Source organism: Scyliorhinus canicula, chromosome 6, assembly GCF_902713615.1.
Source record: "Scyliorhinus canicula chromosome 6, sScyCan1.1, whole genome shotgun sequence".
Classification (NCBI taxonomy): Eukaryota; Metazoa; Chordata; class Chondrichthyes; order Carcharhiniformes; family Scyliorhinidae; genus Scyliorhinus; species Scyliorhinus canicula.
The window spans coordinates 61,771,717-61,792,065 of NC_052151.1; the positions used below are offsets into that span (position 1 = coordinate 61,771,717).

A 20,349-nucleotide genomic window follows, 5' to 3' on the forward strand; every position below is an offset into this window, starting at 1 on the left:
ATGACCTCAAATAACATTGAACTTTCTCCAATCTCTAACCACTTGCTCACAAGGCTGCACTGAACAAAACCATCACCATGAGATGCAAGAGTATCACAAACATCACGATTTCTCCTCTCTCATCCACAAATATTTCCAGGAAGCTTCCACTCAAACCTCACGCACATATTAGGAAAACGTTAGGGATGAAGTCCACATCCTACAAATCCATGGGCCTGGCACACTTGTACACAGCTTCTCCCACCCCTCCCCCTGCAGCATTCAACGCTTTGTTTTTTTTCAAAAAAAAGGTTATCATGATTGTGTTCAGAACAAATTTGAGGAGCATATTATTTCTCATTTTACATTTCACCTGAAACTATTAACAGCTTACATGTTATCCAGCTCGTCATTGCCATCAACCATATTTACAGCTGTTTTCACATCAAGTGGATGCAGACAAAGTGTGTCCTGAGGAGCTTCTGTTTTAGACCAAGCTAATCCTTTGCGGTAAGACAGACCTGCAGAGAGAGGAGAGGAAATATACTGCACCATATTTCAGAAATCCGGATGCCCATTTTACAGCACAGTTGCCTGAAGTAAGGAAACTCCAGAGGAGCTCTCAAGCCATCAGAATTCATGTTCCTCAGAAGCCACTTTAGAACTCTCCAACGGTGACATTCCTGGAGCAATCCGTCAACGCAGCAAGGTCTCAATCACAATAAGCAAATTGATACTTTAATAAATAGTCTGAGCACAATTAGTTTGGACCCGATATTTGCAAACTGGGGGATTGCTTTGAACAAACAAGGTTTAATTTCTTTCAATCCATACACTTAAGAATTACAAGAGGGAAATGTGGATTAAATTAAATTTAAAGGTTCCAGTCACACTGAGGACATTTAACACCAAATCCAGTTTGGACCCAATTAATTTTTTCCAATTAAGGGGCAATTTAGCATGGCCAATCCACCTATCCTGCACATCTTTGGGTTGTGGGGGTGAAACCCACGCAGACACGGGGAGAATGTGCAAACTACTCACGGACAGTGACCCAGGGCCGGGATTCGAACCCGGGTCCTCAGCACCGTAGGCAGCAATGCTAACCACTGTGCCACCGTGCTGCCCACCATGAACTATCCTAAGTACTTGCTGCATGACACTTGTTACAGCGAGTCCCTGGTGATTGTACTCGGGCAAGTCTTTACAACAGCATTACCATATCACGCAATGCACAATATTATTCTGCTGGGAGTATAAATATTCTAACACTTCTGTACTTCAAACATGACGTGTCGCTTTAAGGTCACAGTTTGTGGTTTAAATCCTAACATCATACTTTACAGTAAGGGAAGTTAGCAAGTGCTTGTAAACTTTCCTCTGGCCAGGAGTTGGAAATAACATGAAGAAGTGACAGTTAAACACAGTCAAGAATGTTGAAGAATCCATACACTACATTTTTAGAATTAATGTGATACTCAGCACGTACCAATTTCAGTGAGGTTTTTGAAGAGATCTGCCAAAGCCCTTTGCTTCTGCATGAGAATATGTTTGACTTCTGACCTCTGTTTGTCCTTATCAACTGTTTGATCAACTGCAAGCGACTGGAGATCCTGTACAGCAGTGATGACACCACCTGCAAGCATCAAGGTACAAGAGCTTGTAATTCATCTGGGAAAGCTCAACAGTAGTTAATGATAAATGGACATCTTGGTATTGTCCTCCTTCCACTGCTGACGGATATCCAGTGTTAACAACTCTTTATACCTGCCAACTACAAAGTTTATCTGCATCTCAAATTTATTCTTTCAGACTACTGAAGTCAATGATAACAGCATGCATAAGCTATAATGTATATTGCCAACAAACATGTACAACTGAATACACGGAACCCTTGAAACCTCATATGGAAAAAACAAAACTCAACTATTCTGCAGAGATCTGTACGGGCTCGGAGGTTATTTGGCATGTGCCCTTTTTGGAAATTTATCAATTTACAAAAATTATGATTTTGGAGTGGAAGGAGCCCATAATAAAATGAAAGACATTTTGTATAATAGCCCTCTGCAAAAAAAAAAAAACTTATCCCAATCTCCAACTCACTAGTCACCGATCAGTTTACTGCCACATCATTGTTGTCTCTCCCTCCCCCCCCACCCTGATTCCTTAACTTTCGATGGAAAGCACATTTCAGCAATTCACCAATTCATTTTTTTTTTTTTTAAAACTGTTTGCGTTTGTATTAGAACTACATTCAGGCCATAGTGGGGTTCATGTTGACTAAGTGCATCAGCTGGGAACCCTTAAATTCAAGTCTTGCGATACCTGTAAATTGATCCAGACTTTCCACAAAACTGGGAAGAGAATTTGTCGTCATAAGTTTCAGGCACATTTTCCTCATTCGTTTACTAAGTGCTGGTAGACGGCTCTGAAGAGAACTCCCTTCAACTGAGGCACTTTCTTTTCCAAAGTCAGGAAAAATGATCTGCAATATAATTTAATGGTGGTTAAAAATCATTAAAATGTTATAGTTATTATAATGCATCGACTAAATAAGGAACTGGACTGTTGCTCTCCTTACTGCCTCCAGAAGAAAAAATGCTATTATGCTACAATATATAACGCTCATAATTAAGCTCAATTTAGGCAGCACGGTAGCATTGTGGATAGCACAATTGCTTCACAGCTCCAGGGTCCCAGGTTCAATTCCAGCTTGGGTCACTGTCTGTGCGGAGTCTGCACATCCTCCCAGTGTGTGTGTGGGTTTCCTCCGGGTGCTCCGGTTTCCTCCCACAGTCCAAAGATGTGCGGGTTAGGTGGATTGGCCATGCTAAATTGCCCTTAGTGTCCAAAATTTCCCTTAGTTTTGGGTGGGGTTACTGGGTTATGGGGGTGTGGGCTTCTCTTTCCAAGAGACGGTGCAGACTCGATGGGCCGAATGGCCTCGTTCTGCACTGTAGATTCTATGATCTATTTTGTAACAGTTTTGTTAAAGAGCAGCAGTGGTTCTGATCAAAGCTTAGTGAATGCTGTTAAAACAGCAAACTTACACCGACAGTCTTACTCTTAACAACGATTCACACTGTGCATCAAGCTTCATCAATTTAAAGCTGTATGTATTAATGTAACATAGTATGCCAACAAACTGAATAGTCTATTTTTTTTTTTTAATACCCTGCAGGTGTGGGGTGGACCAGTGTGTAGAGTGAGCAATTAGTTAGCAGGAAGCAAAGTGACCAACAACTTACATTTCCTTTAAGATGATCCAGGGAATAATTAGAAGTATCAAGTGAAAAGCATCGCAGAAGTGAAGAAGCTTAAGCCAAAGAGTTCAAACTGGAAGTTTAATTTGTCATAAATCAAAGATGAAAGCTTCATACTCAGTTGCTAGTTTCTTGAATTGCACACCAATTGAACAAAAATTAATTTACTATAATACCTATGCCATCGCTCCTCTCCACTGAATTACTGATCAGCGTACACAAACTTCACATATTGGTATTCATGCAGAAGCACCTGTTTATTTATATACCTGCGTCACGTGGCATTTTTCTGAAGCAACCTTTCTAAGCACACAATTCAGCTTCTCCACCTTGGTCGGTGTCTGTTGGTCAGCACTATCCGAGCTCCCGCCTCCTTCCTTTTCGGTTAATGCAGGATAGCATGGATTGTTGAGTGCAGCTTCAAATTTCTTCATAAACTTAAAGAGCGTTCTGTGGATACAGATTATTAAATAAGTTGTATAATGGGCAGCGTGTGCTGCATCTAGGTTTTGGGCACTGAGCTGGCTGCCAGAGGGCAGTGCCTGGACACTGCCGGGGTGGGGGTGGAAATAGAAATGAAAGCAGGAATAAAAATAAAATGAAAACAGAAGCACCCCATGGACATGGTGACCCTCCCATGGGGCGAATCTGCTTTCATTGTATTTCTGCTCAGTGTTTGAAAATATGGCAGGAAAAAGGCGGAAAGACTGCTGGCGTGGTCTGCCATCTACTTTTCCCGCTTGAGACAATGTTCAATTCCTCCCATAATTTATGGTCAAGTTTACATTGAAAATTTAGACACGGATAAAGGTCCACGCCAGTTTTTATACTCCACGAGTCTCCTTCCCCACCCCCCTTCAGCATAACCATCAGTCACCATATATCCCCTTTTTATCTAGCCTCCCTTTAGACGTATCTATGCTACTCGCCTCAGCTACTCGTTTTAGCAGCTAGTTCTAAATTCTAACCACAAAGTGCTGCAAAAACTCAGCAGTGGTGGAGAGAGAGAGAGACAGAGAGACAGAGAGACAGAGAGACAGAGAGACAGAGAGACAGAGAGACAGAGAGACAGAGAGACAGAGAGACAGAGAGACAGAGAGACAGAGAGACAGAGAGACAGAGAGACAGAGAGACAGAGAGACAGAGAGAGAGACAGAGAGACAGAGAGAGAGAGAGAGAGAGAGAGAGAGACAGAGAGTTAACATTTCCAGTCCAATATTATGTCTGCAGAACGGAGATCCAAATAATGATGGATTGGCCATGCTAAATTGCCCTTAAGTGTCCAAAAAAGTTAGGTGGGGTTGCTGGGTTACGGGGATAGGGTGGACGTGTGGATTTGGGTGGGGTGCTCTTTCAAGGGGCCGGTGCAGACTCGATGGGCCGAATGGTCTTCTTCCAAATTCTAATGATTCTCTGACCCCTTTGAAGGAGACAGCTGACTGGTGGTGATTTGACCAGAGGATCACCACACCTCAGGCGAGGAGCAAGGTTGAATACCCTCAGTTGGCACTGGTCATAACCGACGCTGTTGGCCCACTCTGCATCATGAACCAGCTGTCCAGCCAACTGAGCTAAACCACCCCAGTTATGAATAAGTGTCATGCTGCGCTCTGATGTTAATTCTGTTTCCCTGCTTTTATTGCAGATCTCCAGCAGTCACAGTACAGTATTTTGCTTTTGTCTAAATGCCAACCACTCATTACATAAAAAGTTTATCACAAACTTCAGGTGATCACCTTAATTTATTGCCTTTAGTTTTGGTTGTTTAAACAACTCTTCTTTGCCCGTCTTACTAAATCCTTCAATAATCTCCATTAGGTCGCCCCTCAGCCTTCTCTTGCCTGACGACAAGCCACATAGTATAATAATGCAGTAGATTGTGCAAAGGAAAATGGGCAAGTGCTTATTTGTTGCACAGTCTCCATAAGGTGTGGAATTCCCTCATCTCTGTGGATGATAGTGGGTTGTGTGCTTCTTATAGGATAGAACTGATCCTGGTTACTCAGCTGCATATTTGATACAAACTTGCCCATTTAGTAACATATACAAAAATGAACTGAGGGTTTTGCCTTCTTTTATATCCTTATCTCATGTACTCATTTTAACAATAGACTGGAACTGTATGAGCTCAGGATATGACAATTTGCTCTGGCATAAACAACTGTAGTTGAAGGAATATATACTCAATCCATGCAGATTTCAATGCTACCACACTATTCCATGCCAGAAAAGTGATTTTACACATGTACAGCCTATTTTATCAACAGTGAACCTAATTTTACTATTCTTTCAGTTTACCACCGTGTCTTTAATCAGCAGGCTTGTATTCAGAGCGGTTTTCTGAATGGCCAACTTCTGACAAGTTTTATATTGGCATGCACAAATGGTTTCTCTAAACTGGTTTGATTTTTATTGATTTGTTAACCACTTATCAGCTTTCTTTCTAGAAGATTCTTTGTATTACCTGTGTGTTTTCTCCACTGATTGTTTAATGGACCAGAAACTGGCATCATTCCATCTGCTAATCTTAACAAAATCCTGTAGGCAGACATGACTGAATTAGTGGGGGAGTTTGGAGTTCAACCACCAGTTCAATACTTTTAAATCCAGTAGGAAAATATTTAATTGCACAAGTTAGGTAGACAAGGTGGCTCTCTCAGTAATCAGTAGCTAGAAAGGCATGCCAAAGACCGATTACAAATCACCATCTATAATTACTGCAATGCAAATTTAATATACAATATTTAAATTAACAAACCCACCCAAAAGACATTCACCACTAAACAATGAATTGAATTGCTTTTATTGACACAATTTGTCAACTTCACATTTTTTTTTTTTTTTAAATCAGCATTATTTTGGAAACTGGGTACAATTTCCCTGCACCTTGTTACAGTCAGATAGCAAGTTGAACAGGATGTCTCCTCAGTTTAAAAAAAAAGAGGCAGACACAGGTTTGAGGTTAACTCCATTCAGTTCCTGCTCAGAATCACATTGGCAAGGAGATGCGGATTGAAGTTGTTGCATCTTCCAGCTGGGTTGAAGGGATGGCAGAGGAAAGTGATTTACAGGAGTCAAGTCACAGCTGAGTGACCAGAGTAGCTGCTACCAGGCTACTGGTCAGAAGCAGCACTCGGCCATCAGTGTTAGGTCGTGCTGACCAAAGGCAAGCAATTTTCTCGAAGTGTGGGAGGAATGTATTCACAGAATAAAGACTCCAGTGAAAATATCTCCACATGCCTTTAAAAGTGTATTTTAGGGATTAAATACAAGATATGTCAAAAGGAAAACAGTAAAGCAATGCTATTAACATATTCAAGCTTGATGTCTGGAATGACGCAAGCTTTAGCACCATGATGTCCAAGATTATAAACACATTACCATCCAAATGCACTCAACCCGTCACAGACATTAGACCGTCTAATCATCCACTTTAAATAAAGACTTAAACGAAAGCATCACACTGGAGCACCATTTCATTTTCACCCCTCTTTGTTACCTTCAGTTCTTTCTCTATCGGATGTCGGAGTTCAGTTATTTTAGCCTGAACACTTTCTGAAAATTGCTTGTAGTAGTTGTATAAATTCCAGAGTAAACTGCACATGACATCTGCAATAGAAGGTTTTCTGGTTAATAGTCTTCACTTATTAAGTTGTGACCAAAGACATTCTTATAAACCAAATTAACTATCATTTACATTTCTTCTGTGCATTTTCTATACTCTTTCATCAAAAACAAGGTTATTGAGGATGTACATAAAAAAAAGACACTAAATGTTTAAACTGCCAATTCAACCTTCGGAAAATTACCTTTGTGCATCCATACCTCACCTTAGCTACCAATGAAGCATTGATCCATGCCGTCCATACGTGGGCAGCATGGTAGCACAAGTGGCTAGCGCTGTGGCTTCACAGCGCCAGGGTCCCAAGTTAGATTTCCCGTTGGGCCAGTGTGTGTGGAGTCTGCACGTTCTCCCCGTGTCTGCGTGGGTTTCCTCTGGGTGCTCCGGTTTCCTCCCACAGTCCAAAGACTTGCAGGTTAGGTGGATTGGCCATGCTAAATTGCTCGCCCAAAAAGGTTAGATGGGATTATTGGGTTACGGGGATAGGGTGGAAGTGAGGGCTTAAGTGGGCCGGTGCAGACTCAACGGGCCGAATGGCCTCCTTCTGCACTTTATGTTCAACTCTGTCCATTTACATAAAACTGCAACTCACGTAGAAGTCCACTATTCATATTCCATCATTCAATCCTACAGAGTTGTACGCACTTTATCCAAACCTCCAGTGGCCCTCTCCCTCCCCAAGCACATGGACTTTAAAAACCTAAACATTTTCAAGCCCTTCCAGTCTTTTTCTTAAATAAACATTTTATTGAGCTATTTTTAGTTTTACAACAACAACAAAATAAACAATGTACACGAGTCTATAAACATAGTGCAAAAAGCCCGCTTCCTCCCCTACAGGTCTCACCTTTATTAACTACAGGTCTCACCTTTATTAACCCCCTACTCCAAGCTAAATTGCTGACGATTAATTTTCCGCAAAGTCGATGAACGGTTGCCATCTCTGGGTTAACCCTAACAGTGACCTTCTCAAGGCGAACTTGATTTTCTCCAAACAGAGAAAGCTAGCCATGTCCGATAGCCAGGTCTCCGACTTCAAGGACTTCTGACTCCCTCCATGCTAACAGTATCCGTCTCCGGGCTACCAGGGAAGCAAAGGCCAGAACATCTGCCTATTTCTCCTCCTGGATTCCCGGATCTTCCAACATCCCGAATATCAGCACCTCCGGACCCGGTGCCACCCTTGTTTTTAACACCGTGGACATGATATCTGCAAACCCCTGCCAGAATCCCCTGAGCTTTGGGCATGTCCAAAACATGCGGACATGGTCCGCTGGTCCCCTGCACACCTTGCGCGTCTATCTTCTAACCCAAAGAACCTGCTCATCCGGGCCACTTGTCATGCGAGCCCAGTGAACAACCTTAAACTGTATCAGGCTGAGCCTGGCACATGTTGTCGACGCGTTGACTCTACTCAACGCATCCGCCAGAGACCATCCTCTCCTCCAACTCCTCTTCCCAATTGCACTTCAGCTCCTCAGTCTGCGTGTCCTCTGACCCCATCAGTTCCTTATAGATGTCAGAGACCTTCCCTTCTCCCACCCACACTCTGAAAACTACCCTATCCTGTATCCCCCTTGGTTGGAGGAGTGGGAAGGTTGAGGACTGCCTATGTAGGAAATCCCGGACCTGCAGGTACCCGAATTCCTTTCCCTTCGCCAATCCAAACATCTCCTCCAGCTCCCTCAAGCTGGGAAAGCTCCCCTCTGTAAACATATCCCCCATCCTCTCAATTCCTGCCCTCTGCCATCTCCGAAAACCCCCCGTCCATCCTTCCTCGGGCAAACCAGTGATTATTACAAATTGGAGACCAGACCAATGCTCCATCCACTCCTACATTCCTCCTCCATTGCCCACAGACTCAGGGCCACCACCACAACTATAGGGCTGGTGGAGTACCGTGCCAGCGATAAGTGCCAGCCCCCAAGCTGGTGCCCTTACATGAGGCCGCCTCCATACACTCCCATGCTGATCCTCCCCCCACCACCCCACTTCCTAATCCTGGCTATACTCACCACCCAATAATAGTTACTGAAGTTTGGCAGTGCCAGCCCACCCTCTCCCCGGCTCGCTCAAGCATCCCTTCGCGGGGTCTTCCCCACCCATACAAAGCCAGCGATCACTGTGTTAACCCGTTTGAAAAAAGGACCACAGAATAAAGATGGGGAGACACTGGAACACAAACAGGAATCTCGGAACGACCATCATCTTCACCGTCTGCATCCTCCCAGCTAATAAGTCCTTCCAGTCTTGTTCTGTTTTGTCTACAATATGCTCCAGCCCTACATCCCAAAATATGCCATGCTCTGACCAGAGAAAGGTCTAAATGTTTTTGAATTCCCTCTAATCTTCAGTCCACCAACCTCCAAAACCCAAAAGGAAAGGTCTCCAACTAGGCCTCCAGTCCCTTCCTTCAACCAGCCTCCCAGTTTCATCTCCACAGTCTCATGTAATGCAACTTGGGGACATTTTGTGACAAAGCACTGCTATACAATCCATAACCATTTGGTCAGGAGGCAAGCTATTAATTGTCTGTAAGCAAGTTCTATACATTATAGGACATAAATAATTACCTTTTCCCTCCTGCTCCAGCACTGCCAAAACATGACAGTGAAAAGCCAACAGCATTGACAGACGACAATGGAACTCTCCCAGAGTAGCTCCTTCAATAAAATTTTTCAGTGTGGTGATGACTGCCGGTAGGGTCATCTGCTCCGCTTCTGTCCAGAGCAATAAAAGCACAAAGTTTAGTAAGAAAAAAAAACGCTGTGTGCGCACATCACTGAACAGATGATTTTTGCTAATAAAAACAAAAAACGCTGGAAATTCTCAGCAGGTCTGCTCAGTGCATTGTGCTGGAATGAGTAGAACAATGTTAGCTGGGTCACAAGAGTGACAGGAGTCTTTGGAAGTTGAGCATGGACAATGTAACCTCCTGATGAGGAATTCAAGATTCTTCATCTGACATTACTTCTGTCATCTGGGGAGTACATCAAAATATCTACAGTCAGCAGAATTCAAGCACCTATCACATACTGGCTAATGCAAGGATGCTATTACTTCCTGATGAAAACCACAGTGCGAGAATAGAGCCAATTTCACAGATAACTTTTCTACAAGAAACTTTCATAAGGCCTCAGTCAGTCAGTCAGTCAAGAGTTGCCCAAGCAGTGGAACTGTCAGGTGAGGTAAAAGCATAACTGAAGTAAAAAGGATCTCCAGCAAATTTCTGAAGGCACCAAAAGAGATGACCAGGCAGAAGTGGAAAGAATTCCATTGTGTGGAGCAAGTGGATAAAGGAACAGAGATATCTATTAATTTTGAACATATTTTAAGTGGCTGGTATTAATAACCACAGATATACATTTTGCACTGTTTGGATTCTACCAGGGCCACTCCACTCAAGACCTCATTGCAAGCTTGGTTCAACCATGATGAAAGAGCTGAATTCCAGAGGTGCGAGAGACTGCCCTTGCTTGACATCATGGGAACATTTGGCCGAATGTGACATCAAGGAAGCCCCAGGAAAACTAAAGTCAATGAGAATGGCATTTTCTTCACCAAAGCCCTCACCATCATCATTCTTGTCGATCACCATTGATGCACTGCAGCAATTTATCAAGGTTTTTACGACAGCACCTCCCAAACCTATAACCACCTCAAAAGGACAAAGCATCAGGTGCTGTGTTTTTTTACATTACTGGATAAAATCCCAGAACTTACTACGTAGCACAAAAAGGCCGCACTTTCAAAGTTAATAAATGCTGGCCTTGCCTGCAATACGAACATCCCACGAAAGAATAAGATCACCAAAGCCTGACAATGAACACTAAACTAGAATCAGTTGTTGTGTTTGATTTTGTTAATTAATCATTAACTATTAAAGGCATCACCCCCACCCATGACACTCTTGAATTCAACAATTATAAACAGCTTAAAGTTTCTGATCAAATTCATGTGATGGAAGTTTCAGATGTCAAACACTACAGACCCAGCTCCTGCAGTTTAATATTGTAAATTCAGTGGTTCTGAAGTGCCTGTGTGTTAATTTCACCACTATTCAATGAAATGAAAACAATGCTACACTACCTTGCAAATTTTCTTCCCTTTGCTCCTGAAGGTATTTTTCAATGAGCTGGTATATTGAAAACCAATGCTTGGTTGATTTCTCCATGTGTCTTTTCATCACAACGTTAAGACTATTAGACCAGCAACTGTGGGCAGAGATTAAACGCATTAAGTCATGATTTACTGAAGGCTGGGGAACATTGATCAAACCTTTGCTTCAAAAACACGTAATTGAAAATGTAGTCTTCCATCACAGTTGGTTCACATCTGACAGTAAAAAAAAAAAACTTGCTCAAAAAGGCAGATTTAATTTTTAACAAATTTGAATTCATTGTTAGAGGGAAATGCCAGACACCAACCTGCCTATCGGTGGGTGGAATAGAGCAAGCTGTTGATTCTTTCTTTAACTGCTACAGGTAGCAGGCAGCCGTGACAATGCCAGTAAAATAACCATTATCCAGAAGCTCAACGAAACACAAAAACTCAAACATGTTCCAGATTTCATAATTGATTGAGGAATGACAGGAAAAGAATCGACATGGGTACCACCATTACACGCAAGAACACCACCCACCAGGTACGTGATACATACTCATGCGACTCAGCCAATGTTGTCTACCTCATTCGCTGCAGGAAAGGATGTCCCAAAGTATGATACATTGCAATGGATGGGAGGCAGGTTTGTGAGATGGACTGGGCTGTGTTCACTACTCTCTGTAGTTTCTTATGGTTTTCTTATGGGCCATGCAGACGCTGTGACAACGGATGAACGGACATTGCGCAACAATTGCCAGGCGAGAATGTTCTTTTCCAGTCAGCGAACACTCCAGCAGTCAAGGGCATTCAGCCTCTGTTCTTCGGGTAAGCGCTCTCCAAGGTGGCCTTCAGGACACGTGACAACACAGAATCGCCGAGCAGAAACTTGTAGCCAAGTTCCACACACAAGAGTACGGCCTCAACCAGGACCTTGGATTCATGTTGCATTACATTCACCCCCACCAAATGGCCTGGGCTTGCAAAATCCTACCAACTGTCCCAGCTTCAGACCAGTCACACCTCTTTAACCTGCTTCATCTGGACCTGTAGAGACTTAATTACCTGCAAAGACTCGCATTCAAAGTATCGTCTTGTATTTTTGACTTTGTCTATATACATGTTTCTGGAACCTACCTCTTCATTCACGTGAGGAAGGAGCAGGGTTCCGAAAGCTAGTGATTCGAAATAAACCTGTTGGACTTTAACCTGGTGTTCTAAGACCTCTTACTATACACACCCCAGTCCAAAGCTGGCATCTCCACATCATGGTTTTTGAATCGTGCGCACAAGACTTTTGTATCTCCCGCCCAAAGAGGTTGGAAGATCGAATCACCCAGGTGGGAGGGATCTTGGATTATGCAGCCCACTTTCCCAAAGCAACAGGAGGTGTAGACAGGGCAATGGATGGGAGGCAGGTTTGTGTGATGGACTGGGCTGTATTCACTATTCTCAGTAGTTTGTTATGGCCTTGGGCCAAGCAGTTGCCATTACCAAGCTGCGATGCAGTCAGCTAAGTATTGGTGAAAGTCAATGTGGACATGCCAGATTTCCTCAGTTCCCTGAGGGAGGTAGTGACAGAGGCAGTCAGCACTGCCAGGTGTGGCTTGGGGTTCCTGAGGGGTGGGTGTCATTGGTCAGGTCTCTGCCCTGAGAGGAGCAGAGAACCAGGGAGGACTCCAAAGGCCACAGTACAGGTGTCATCTGGTTGGGGTGAGCTCTATTGATCCACTGCTTCCTCTACAATGGGGCAGCACTTCAGAGCAGTGCCAGTATTTGGTGGGCCCCAATTATGCTTGGCCACGTCCATCCCCTTGATTCTCTCAGGGCAGCCTGACGACTATAGAGGCTCTCTAAGCATTCACAGGACACAGTGAGCAGCGTCAGGAGCCGGCTGCCTGCACGTAGCACCAGATGAGTGCATTTAAAACACGCACTGCAGCAATGGCAGTCTGAGCTAGGTCACCCCGATTGTACCCAGAGTCCATGGACTTAGCACCAAGTTGTTCCCAGCTACGGTTCCTGGCCCGGGAAACCACCCACAGCTAGCCCGACAATTTATGAGGGTTTTCAGAGTATTTTTAGCCTCCCCCTCGCCTCAGCAGCCAACACGCCCAGTCGCTGCTTGTAAATACTTACACTAAATTGCAAATTCTGCCAAGAGGGGTGGAGCATAAAGTGTCCACCACAAATAATAGTAAAATCCACGCAAATGGTTTTGCATGGACCCATTGCTGCGGGCGCAAATTTCTATACCGGCACCAGTGAGGGATCAGAGCATGGCTTCAGGTGCAAAATTGATTTTTTCCATTTCCCGCAATTCTCCGCCCAATTGAGGTTCTCCGGTTTCCCAAAGCCTACCACTCTTCATAAGAATATAGGAACCAAGAGCAGAAATAGGTCATTCAGCGCAGAACCTGCTCCACCATTCAACAACATCATGGCTGGTCTTACCTCAACGAAATTTTCTTGCATTCGATATCCTGAATATCTACAAACCTATTCATCCTAGTCCTGAATATACTCAATGACTGAACTTCCACCACCCTTTAAGGTTGAAAATTCCAAAGATTCATCAATTCTGAGACTGTGTCCCCTGGTTCTATACTACCCGGCAAGGAGAAACATTCTTCCTTCATCTATCCTGTTGAACCCTGTAAGAAATTTGTACGCTTGAATGAGATCACCTCGTATTCTTCCGAACTCTAGAGAATACAGGCCCAGTCTCCTCGACCTCTCCTCATGGGACAATCCCACCACCCCATGATCAGTCTGGTGAACCTTCACTGCACTCCCTCTATGGCAAGAATATCCTTCCTTAGATAAGGACATTAAAACTGCACATAATGTTCCAGGTGTGGTCGCACCAAGGCTTTGTACAATAGCAGCAAGACCTCTTTATTCCTGTACTTAAATCCTCTTGCAATAAAGTCCAACATGCCTTTCCAATTGCTTGCTGCATGTGGTTATCCTTCAGTGACTCAAGGACACCTTTGGACATCAACACTTCCCCAGCACTAGATCAATGGTAGTCAACTATGTGTAATTTCCAGCAATCTGCAGCTACAGGAAAAAAATGCAAATTTATCTCAAGTGGCTAACCTAAATAATGATTCTTACTTTAGCTCCAGTTTGCGCCACTGAATGATCAGTTGACTAACAGCATCGAGCTGCTGCCGTAAGGACACAGATCGACTGGCATTCTCTTCCCAGTCCTGAAAAATAAAATCGGTTTGCTTGTTCAGAATGATGAACCACCGCTGGAATACAGGTTTTGTTGGTGTGGGGGAGCAGGACAATGAGAAGAGGAATGGCTCACCTGGGATTTGCTCAAGAGGATCTCCATGCCATTTAAGAATTTCGCTAAAGCACAGGAAACCGGAAAACTTCTAATTCTGTCCATAACGACCAACAGCTGTAAAATAAGAATGATACAGTCTTGAACTTGACGCCAAAAATCTTGCCAGGCCACAATACAGCAAGGCATATTCAAAATCGCAGACATGCGTCTGTTACCAAATTGAGGCTCAAAAGCTGCAAATAAACCTATCACTAGGAACAATTAAACAAAGCATCTGAAGGAAACAGAACAAGATGGTAGCAACTGTGAGAAATACATAGCAGGCCCAAGTAAACACCAAGTTGAGACTCCGATAGTACTCTAGGGGTTCAATCTGAAATATTCATATTTTTTGCAGATGTTAGTGGAATATTTTGTTTTTTTCATCTTAATTAACACTGCAGCTGTACATTGTTTCACTGCTATTATTCCAGCTCTACCAACCCTTTTATAAAGAAATATTTTATTAAGCCAATCAAATAATGGAAAATTTCAGAAACTAACATGGTCCAAAGTGCTAGGGCATATCTCTATCTCACGTAGTGGTCAAATCAATTTAAACCTGATGTTATTGGGGGAGAAACAATTTGGCAGCAGTAGATAACAAAATGATACAAACTTCCATATGGGCGAGTGCTCTTCTCAAGCACACTCCAGGTGTACAACAGAAAATGCTTTATGCTGCACCAAGCTTTCTATCCAAATTGGGGATGCCAACAACCCACATCCAAAGAAATACGAGCAGAAGACAACCATATGGCCTTTCTGGTCTGCTCCACTATTTAATACAGTCAAGGCTGATCTTGGGCTCCAAATCATCCTGCCCACTGTCCATATCCCACTATTCAAAAATCAGTCTATTTCCGCCTCAAGTATTTTCAAGGCGATGATCATTCACGAAGGTCCCACCTTCTCAACCTTGACCCTCGTCTGAAGTGTGGTGACCCTCAGGTTAAATCACCAGCAGTCAGCTCTTCCCCACAAAAGGGAAGGGCAGCCCATGATCGCCTGGACCTGCGGTAACTTTTATTCACAACCCTCGGGGGTAGAGAATTCCAAGGATTCACAACCCTTTGAGTGACGCAATTTCTCCCTATCTCAATCCTAAATGATCCATCCCCTATTCAGAGACTGTGCCCTCGTGTTTTAGATTTCCCCTAGCAATGGAAACAAGTTCTCAATGTCTACTTTACCTATTCCCTGGAGTCTTGTATGCTTCAATCAGGGTGCCTCTTATTCTTCCAAACTCCTGCCCAATTTACTCAGCCTCTTAGGAGGACAACCCTCTCACCCCCATGGCCAATTTAGTGAACCTTCACTGCGCCGTCTCTAATGCAAAGATATCTTTCCTTTTTTTTTATATAAAATATTTTTATTCTCCATGTTCACATTTTCTCCAGAATTTACACCCCACCTACAAGCAGTGAATGGTAACAAATACAAAGTCAATTTCCTTATCATCAACAACGATCCCATCCTCCCACCACCCCAATCGACGATCCACCTGACAATATAAGCACCAAAACAAACCCTCCCACGGTGGGACAAACAAAGGAAAAATAAAAGAAAAAGGAATTAGGAATCGCCTATGGTCGCCATTAACCTATAGAGTCCCTCCCACCCCTCCCCCCAACATTCAATGCCATCCAAACCACGAAAGAGTACCGTAGATGACACCCATGCATTGCAAGCCCCCACTCCCTCCCAGATTCCTCCCCTCCACTTCCTCTTACAAAACTCATCCCCCCCAACCCGTTTCTTCCCCCCCAGCTAGACTCATCGGGGCTTATTCGGCCAGGCTCCGATGGCTGCAGACCCTCCCCCCACCTCACTCCGTTCACTGGCCGGCTTAAACCAGCCAGCGTGGAGGCCCCAGCCTGGGTCTCTTTCCCCCTTGCCCGGCCCCAGAAAAACCAGGAAATCCTCTTTAGCACACAAACCCCGCATACACACCCAAGCTCTAAAGAACTATTACAAGTGAAAGTCCCCTCTCTTCCCTTGTCCAAGTATATACAACGTTGGCTCATTTAGCACATACACCCGCCGCAGTGAAAAAATACAGCTACATGAGGCTACATCAGTACATGACCACTTAATTCAGCCACAGTCCTTCTGCCTTTGCAAATTCCTCCGCTGCTTCCGCCATCCCGAAAAAAAAGTCCTTGGATTTGTAGGTCACCCTCAATTTAGCTGGGTATACTATGCCGCACTGCACCTTGCTGATGTACAGCTCCTTCACCCGGCTGAAGGCAGCCCGTCTCCTCGCCAGCTCCACCGCAAAGTCCTGATATATGCGTATACCAGCTCCAGCCCACTGCACCACCCGCTTCTGCTTTGCCCAGCACAGGACCTTCTCCTTCACACTGTACCTACAAAAACACAGTCACTACCCTTGGCAGCTCACTCTCCTTTGGTACAGGCCTCCACGACTGATGAGCCCGATCCAGTTCATATCGGGAGGGATCATCCCCCTTCCCCAATTGCTTCGCCAACATCGTGGCAAAATACTCAGTCGGCCTCGGGCCTTCCACTCCTTCGGGAAGACCCACAATCCTCAGATTCTGTCGCCTGGATCTGTTTTCCAAGTCGTCCATTTTGGTCTGCAGACCTTTCGTTAATCTCTATCACCTTCCACATCTCCTGCCCCATCGAGATAAGTTGACCGCTGTGCTGCAATAATGTCTCTTCCACTTCCTTCAGCGCCTCGCCTTGCTCCCGCAGCTCCGCCACTGCGCTCAATACCACCGCCCTCACCGGGGCAATCTCCTTCTCCAGCAGCACTTTCAATACCGCCCCCATCTCCTTCCTCATCGCCTCCATGTGTTTGTGAACTGCCTTTTGAGTTCCACGGCCATCACCTTGGTCATTTCTTCAGCCGTGGGCAATGCGACCTCCCCTAGTGCCCCAAAGTCGGGATACCTTTCCTTCAATGTGCAGTATACCAGATGTGGTTACACCAAAAGCTCTGTACCATTGTAACAGGTCTTATTTATTCCTATTCACTAATTCCCTTCCAATAAACATCATTTGTGCAGCTAATTGCTTACTGTACTTGCATGCCAACCTTCTGCATTCCTTCTACAAACACATACAGGTCTCACGGAACATCAATATTTACATGTTTCCACACCTTCCAAAAAAAACACTGCTTTCCTATTCTTATGAGCACAAAGAATAATTTGACACTTTGGAAGGTCAGGATGTTTATGGTCAATGAAAAGAACGGTAGAGATAAAGTAATTTGCCTTTTGTTCACAGAGGCCGAATGTTTCTTCTGGCGTTCGCTATGGGTGAAATGGCAGCGCCAGTGGAAGATCTCGCGATACTGCTGAAACGAAAACCTCGGCGGAGAGATCTCATTCCCCGCCCCTGCTGCAATTAGGTTTTGATCATTTTAAATTTACTTAGAGGGCTTCCCCACTACGTTACCCACCTCCCCCCACCAATCACCCCCAAAGAATTTCCCCCCTCGTCAACACAAAGTTTATAACTGCTTTTGCAAAACATGAAACAATCAAGGGGAACCCACCAAGGGTACTAAGTATAGACCCCAGGTGGTTGGGGCACAGCCTCCTGGCACTGCCAGAGCCAGGCCCACTGGGGAGCTCCATTGATCAGGGCGGATGCAGTATTCTTTTCACTGTTTTTGATCTCTTTGGAGTCAGCGATGCCAGCTTGATCAGGTTCCATCCTGCCAGCAAAAATCATGGCCCCCCAGACTTTGAGATCTGCAGATAAAACTCAAGCCATGCAGCTGGAGAGCTACACACCAGTTTCCTCACCTCAGCCAGCAGTTGGAGAGCTACACACCAGTTTCCTCACCTCAGCCAGCATTCTGTGCAGAGGATACATAATTCCTCCTGGATTATGGTAGCGGGAAATAAAGCCGAAGAGGGGAAGGTGGAGCAATTAAATAAAGATAAATAGAGGCAAGCCGACAGTATGAGAATAAAATTGGTTGAACTTAAAAACAACAGGCCCAGGTGACATGGAATTTGCAAGTTGAGGAAAAGCAGGGTAGCATGGTGGTTAGCATTAATGCTTCACAGCTCCAGGGTCCCAGGTTCGATTCCCGGCTGGGTCACTGTCTGTGTGGAGTCTGCACGTCCTCCCCCTGTTTGCGTGGGTTTCCTCCGGGTGCTCCGGTTTCCTCCCACAGTCCAAAGATGTGCGGGTTAGGTGGATTGGCCATGCTAAATTGCCCGTAGTGTCCTAATAAAAGTAAGGTTTAAGGAGGGGGGTTGGGTTACGGGTATAGGGTGGATACATGGGTTTGAGTAGGGTGATCATGGCTCGGCACAACATTGAGGGCCGAAGGGCCTGTTCTGTGCTGTACTGTTCTATGTTCTATGCTCAAAAAGAGTGAATTCTAAGTATATTCAGACATGCCCAACCTGGTGTGGTTGAATTTCTAAAGCTTTTGCGCTGAATAATATAGAAGTATAGTGCAGGTATTTCACAATATTACGTTGAAGATTATTTCAATCCTAAATGAGGTGTTAGCGCTTAAACACTAGACCACTGTTTATTTTAATACACTATTGCATTCTATTGGGTCAGTGCTAAAGGGTGAACTATATAATCAGAGCTAAACTGTGGCACATTGTGTACAGAGGAAAATCCCAAATTTTGTCTTTGCCCATTCCATGCTAATTGTCATTTACTAATCCCACTTCAAAACAAAATCTACGTTTTATCCCCCATCTAATGCAAGGAGAAAAGTGAATGGGTAAAAATGACAAATCTAGGACCAGAGATCCATGTTATTTAAGAGCTGAAGGCAAGATGCTTCAAAATGTTAAACACCAATACTGCCAAGGTGAATATGGAGCACGAATCAAGAGTCAAGTGCAGAATGCAGCAATTGGATCCTCCTTACCTGCAGCAGAGCTGGGTGGTCAGGCCAGTCCAATAGTAATTCTTTCACTTTATGGGTGAAATTCCTCAGGACAGGCTGACACATTTTAGCCTGTTGAACATTTGGATGTTGGTAGAAATCGTAAGTATCTTCCTGGGGTAGGATGAGCTCAGAGGCTTCTTCTCCCCCCACAGAGTTTTGGATGAGAGCACTGATTAATAACTGACCACCATGAAGTTGTCCACTCAATGAAGCATCTAACCCAAGGTAAACAAATATTACACTTAAATTAATAACATAATTAACCATTGATTGGGCTAGTAACAAAATAAGCACAATTGTAATACATAGTTCAACTTCACAATTTTCACACTATTGCCCATGTTTACTTTTTAATTATGTCCCTTTACAGTTAATTTTGGGAAGAAATAATGACAAATATTATCCCAGAATATTTATATCCTTAGAGACCATCACTAACTGTGCATCATCAGCAAATTTAGCTACTGTGCTTGTGAACCTCAGCTCCAAATCACTTATGGATGTTGGCCAAGAAACCGAGATCAACTCTTGCTCTTCTGGGAATTATGTCATGGGATCGTCTATACCCTCTTAATCACAGCAGGAATCTCAGTTTAACTCTGTACCTATTGCTCAGCCCCTCAAATGTAGTAATGGCCTGCCAGCCTGCATCATATGGTCGAGTGCAGACTAATCTCTCAACTTTCTAACTGGGGAGGCGCACATCAACAATTAAGCAATGCTGAGGGGGCAGCCGCCTCAATGTCACTCCAACAGGAGTGCTGGCTCTCGTAACCAAGGAAGATTTTAAAGCATGTTTAATAGATGAACTGGAGTTCCAAATGTAAAATGGGAAAGATATGCTTATCCATCCAGCCTGCTAAAATTATGGAGTTAGAATAACACTTTAATTTCCTGCTCCTCTTTTCTCCTGTATCTTCCTCAAAACCATGTTAAGTCAAGTCAAATGAGACATCTAATCAGTTATGCAGTAGTCTGATTCAGGTTAGGTGCCTGGAGTTTCACCCGAATTCCGACTGCATCGTTCACCCAGCATCAGACTGCTTTAGCATCACAGCCCTTTCCCTTTTTACTGGCTTGAAAATTGTCTATACAGTTATCTGTAAAAATCCACTGCAAGATGGAGATAATGTGACACAGGACT

General features: G+C 44.1%; 1 protein-coding gene across 2 annotated transcripts in view; it reads right to left on the bottom strand.

The window, feature by feature from the left end:
• The window catches only part of mdn1 (midasin AAA ATPase 1), a 204,527-nt gene that overhangs the window by 48,822 nt on the left and 135,356 nt on the right, over nucleotides 1-20,349 (bottom strand). For both annotated transcript variants that reach the window (XM_038799361.1, XM_038799360.1), the window contains exons 66-76: nucleotides 19,185-19,420; nucleotides 14,285-14,380; nucleotides 14,086-14,180; nucleotides 10,954-11,078; nucleotides 9,438-9,584; nucleotides 6,742-6,851; nucleotides 5,707-5,780; nucleotides 3,512-3,692; nucleotides 2,305-2,464; nucleotides 1,469-1,615; nucleotides 374-500 (exon numbers count right to left, since the gene is read on the bottom strand). In XM_038799361.1, the coding sequence (XP_038655289.1) occupies nucleotides 374-500; nucleotides 1,469-1,615; nucleotides 2,305-2,464; nucleotides 3,512-3,692; nucleotides 5,707-5,780; nucleotides 6,742-6,851; nucleotides 9,438-9,584; nucleotides 10,954-11,078; nucleotides 14,086-14,180; nucleotides 14,285-14,380; nucleotides 19,185-19,420 (1,498 nt within the window). The remainder of the gene's footprint in view (nucleotides 1-373; nucleotides 501-1,468; nucleotides 1,616-2,304; nucleotides 2,465-3,511; nucleotides 3,693-5,706; nucleotides 5,781-6,741; nucleotides 6,852-9,437; nucleotides 9,585-10,953; nucleotides 11,079-14,085; nucleotides 14,181-14,284; nucleotides 14,381-19,184; nucleotides 19,421-20,349) is intronic.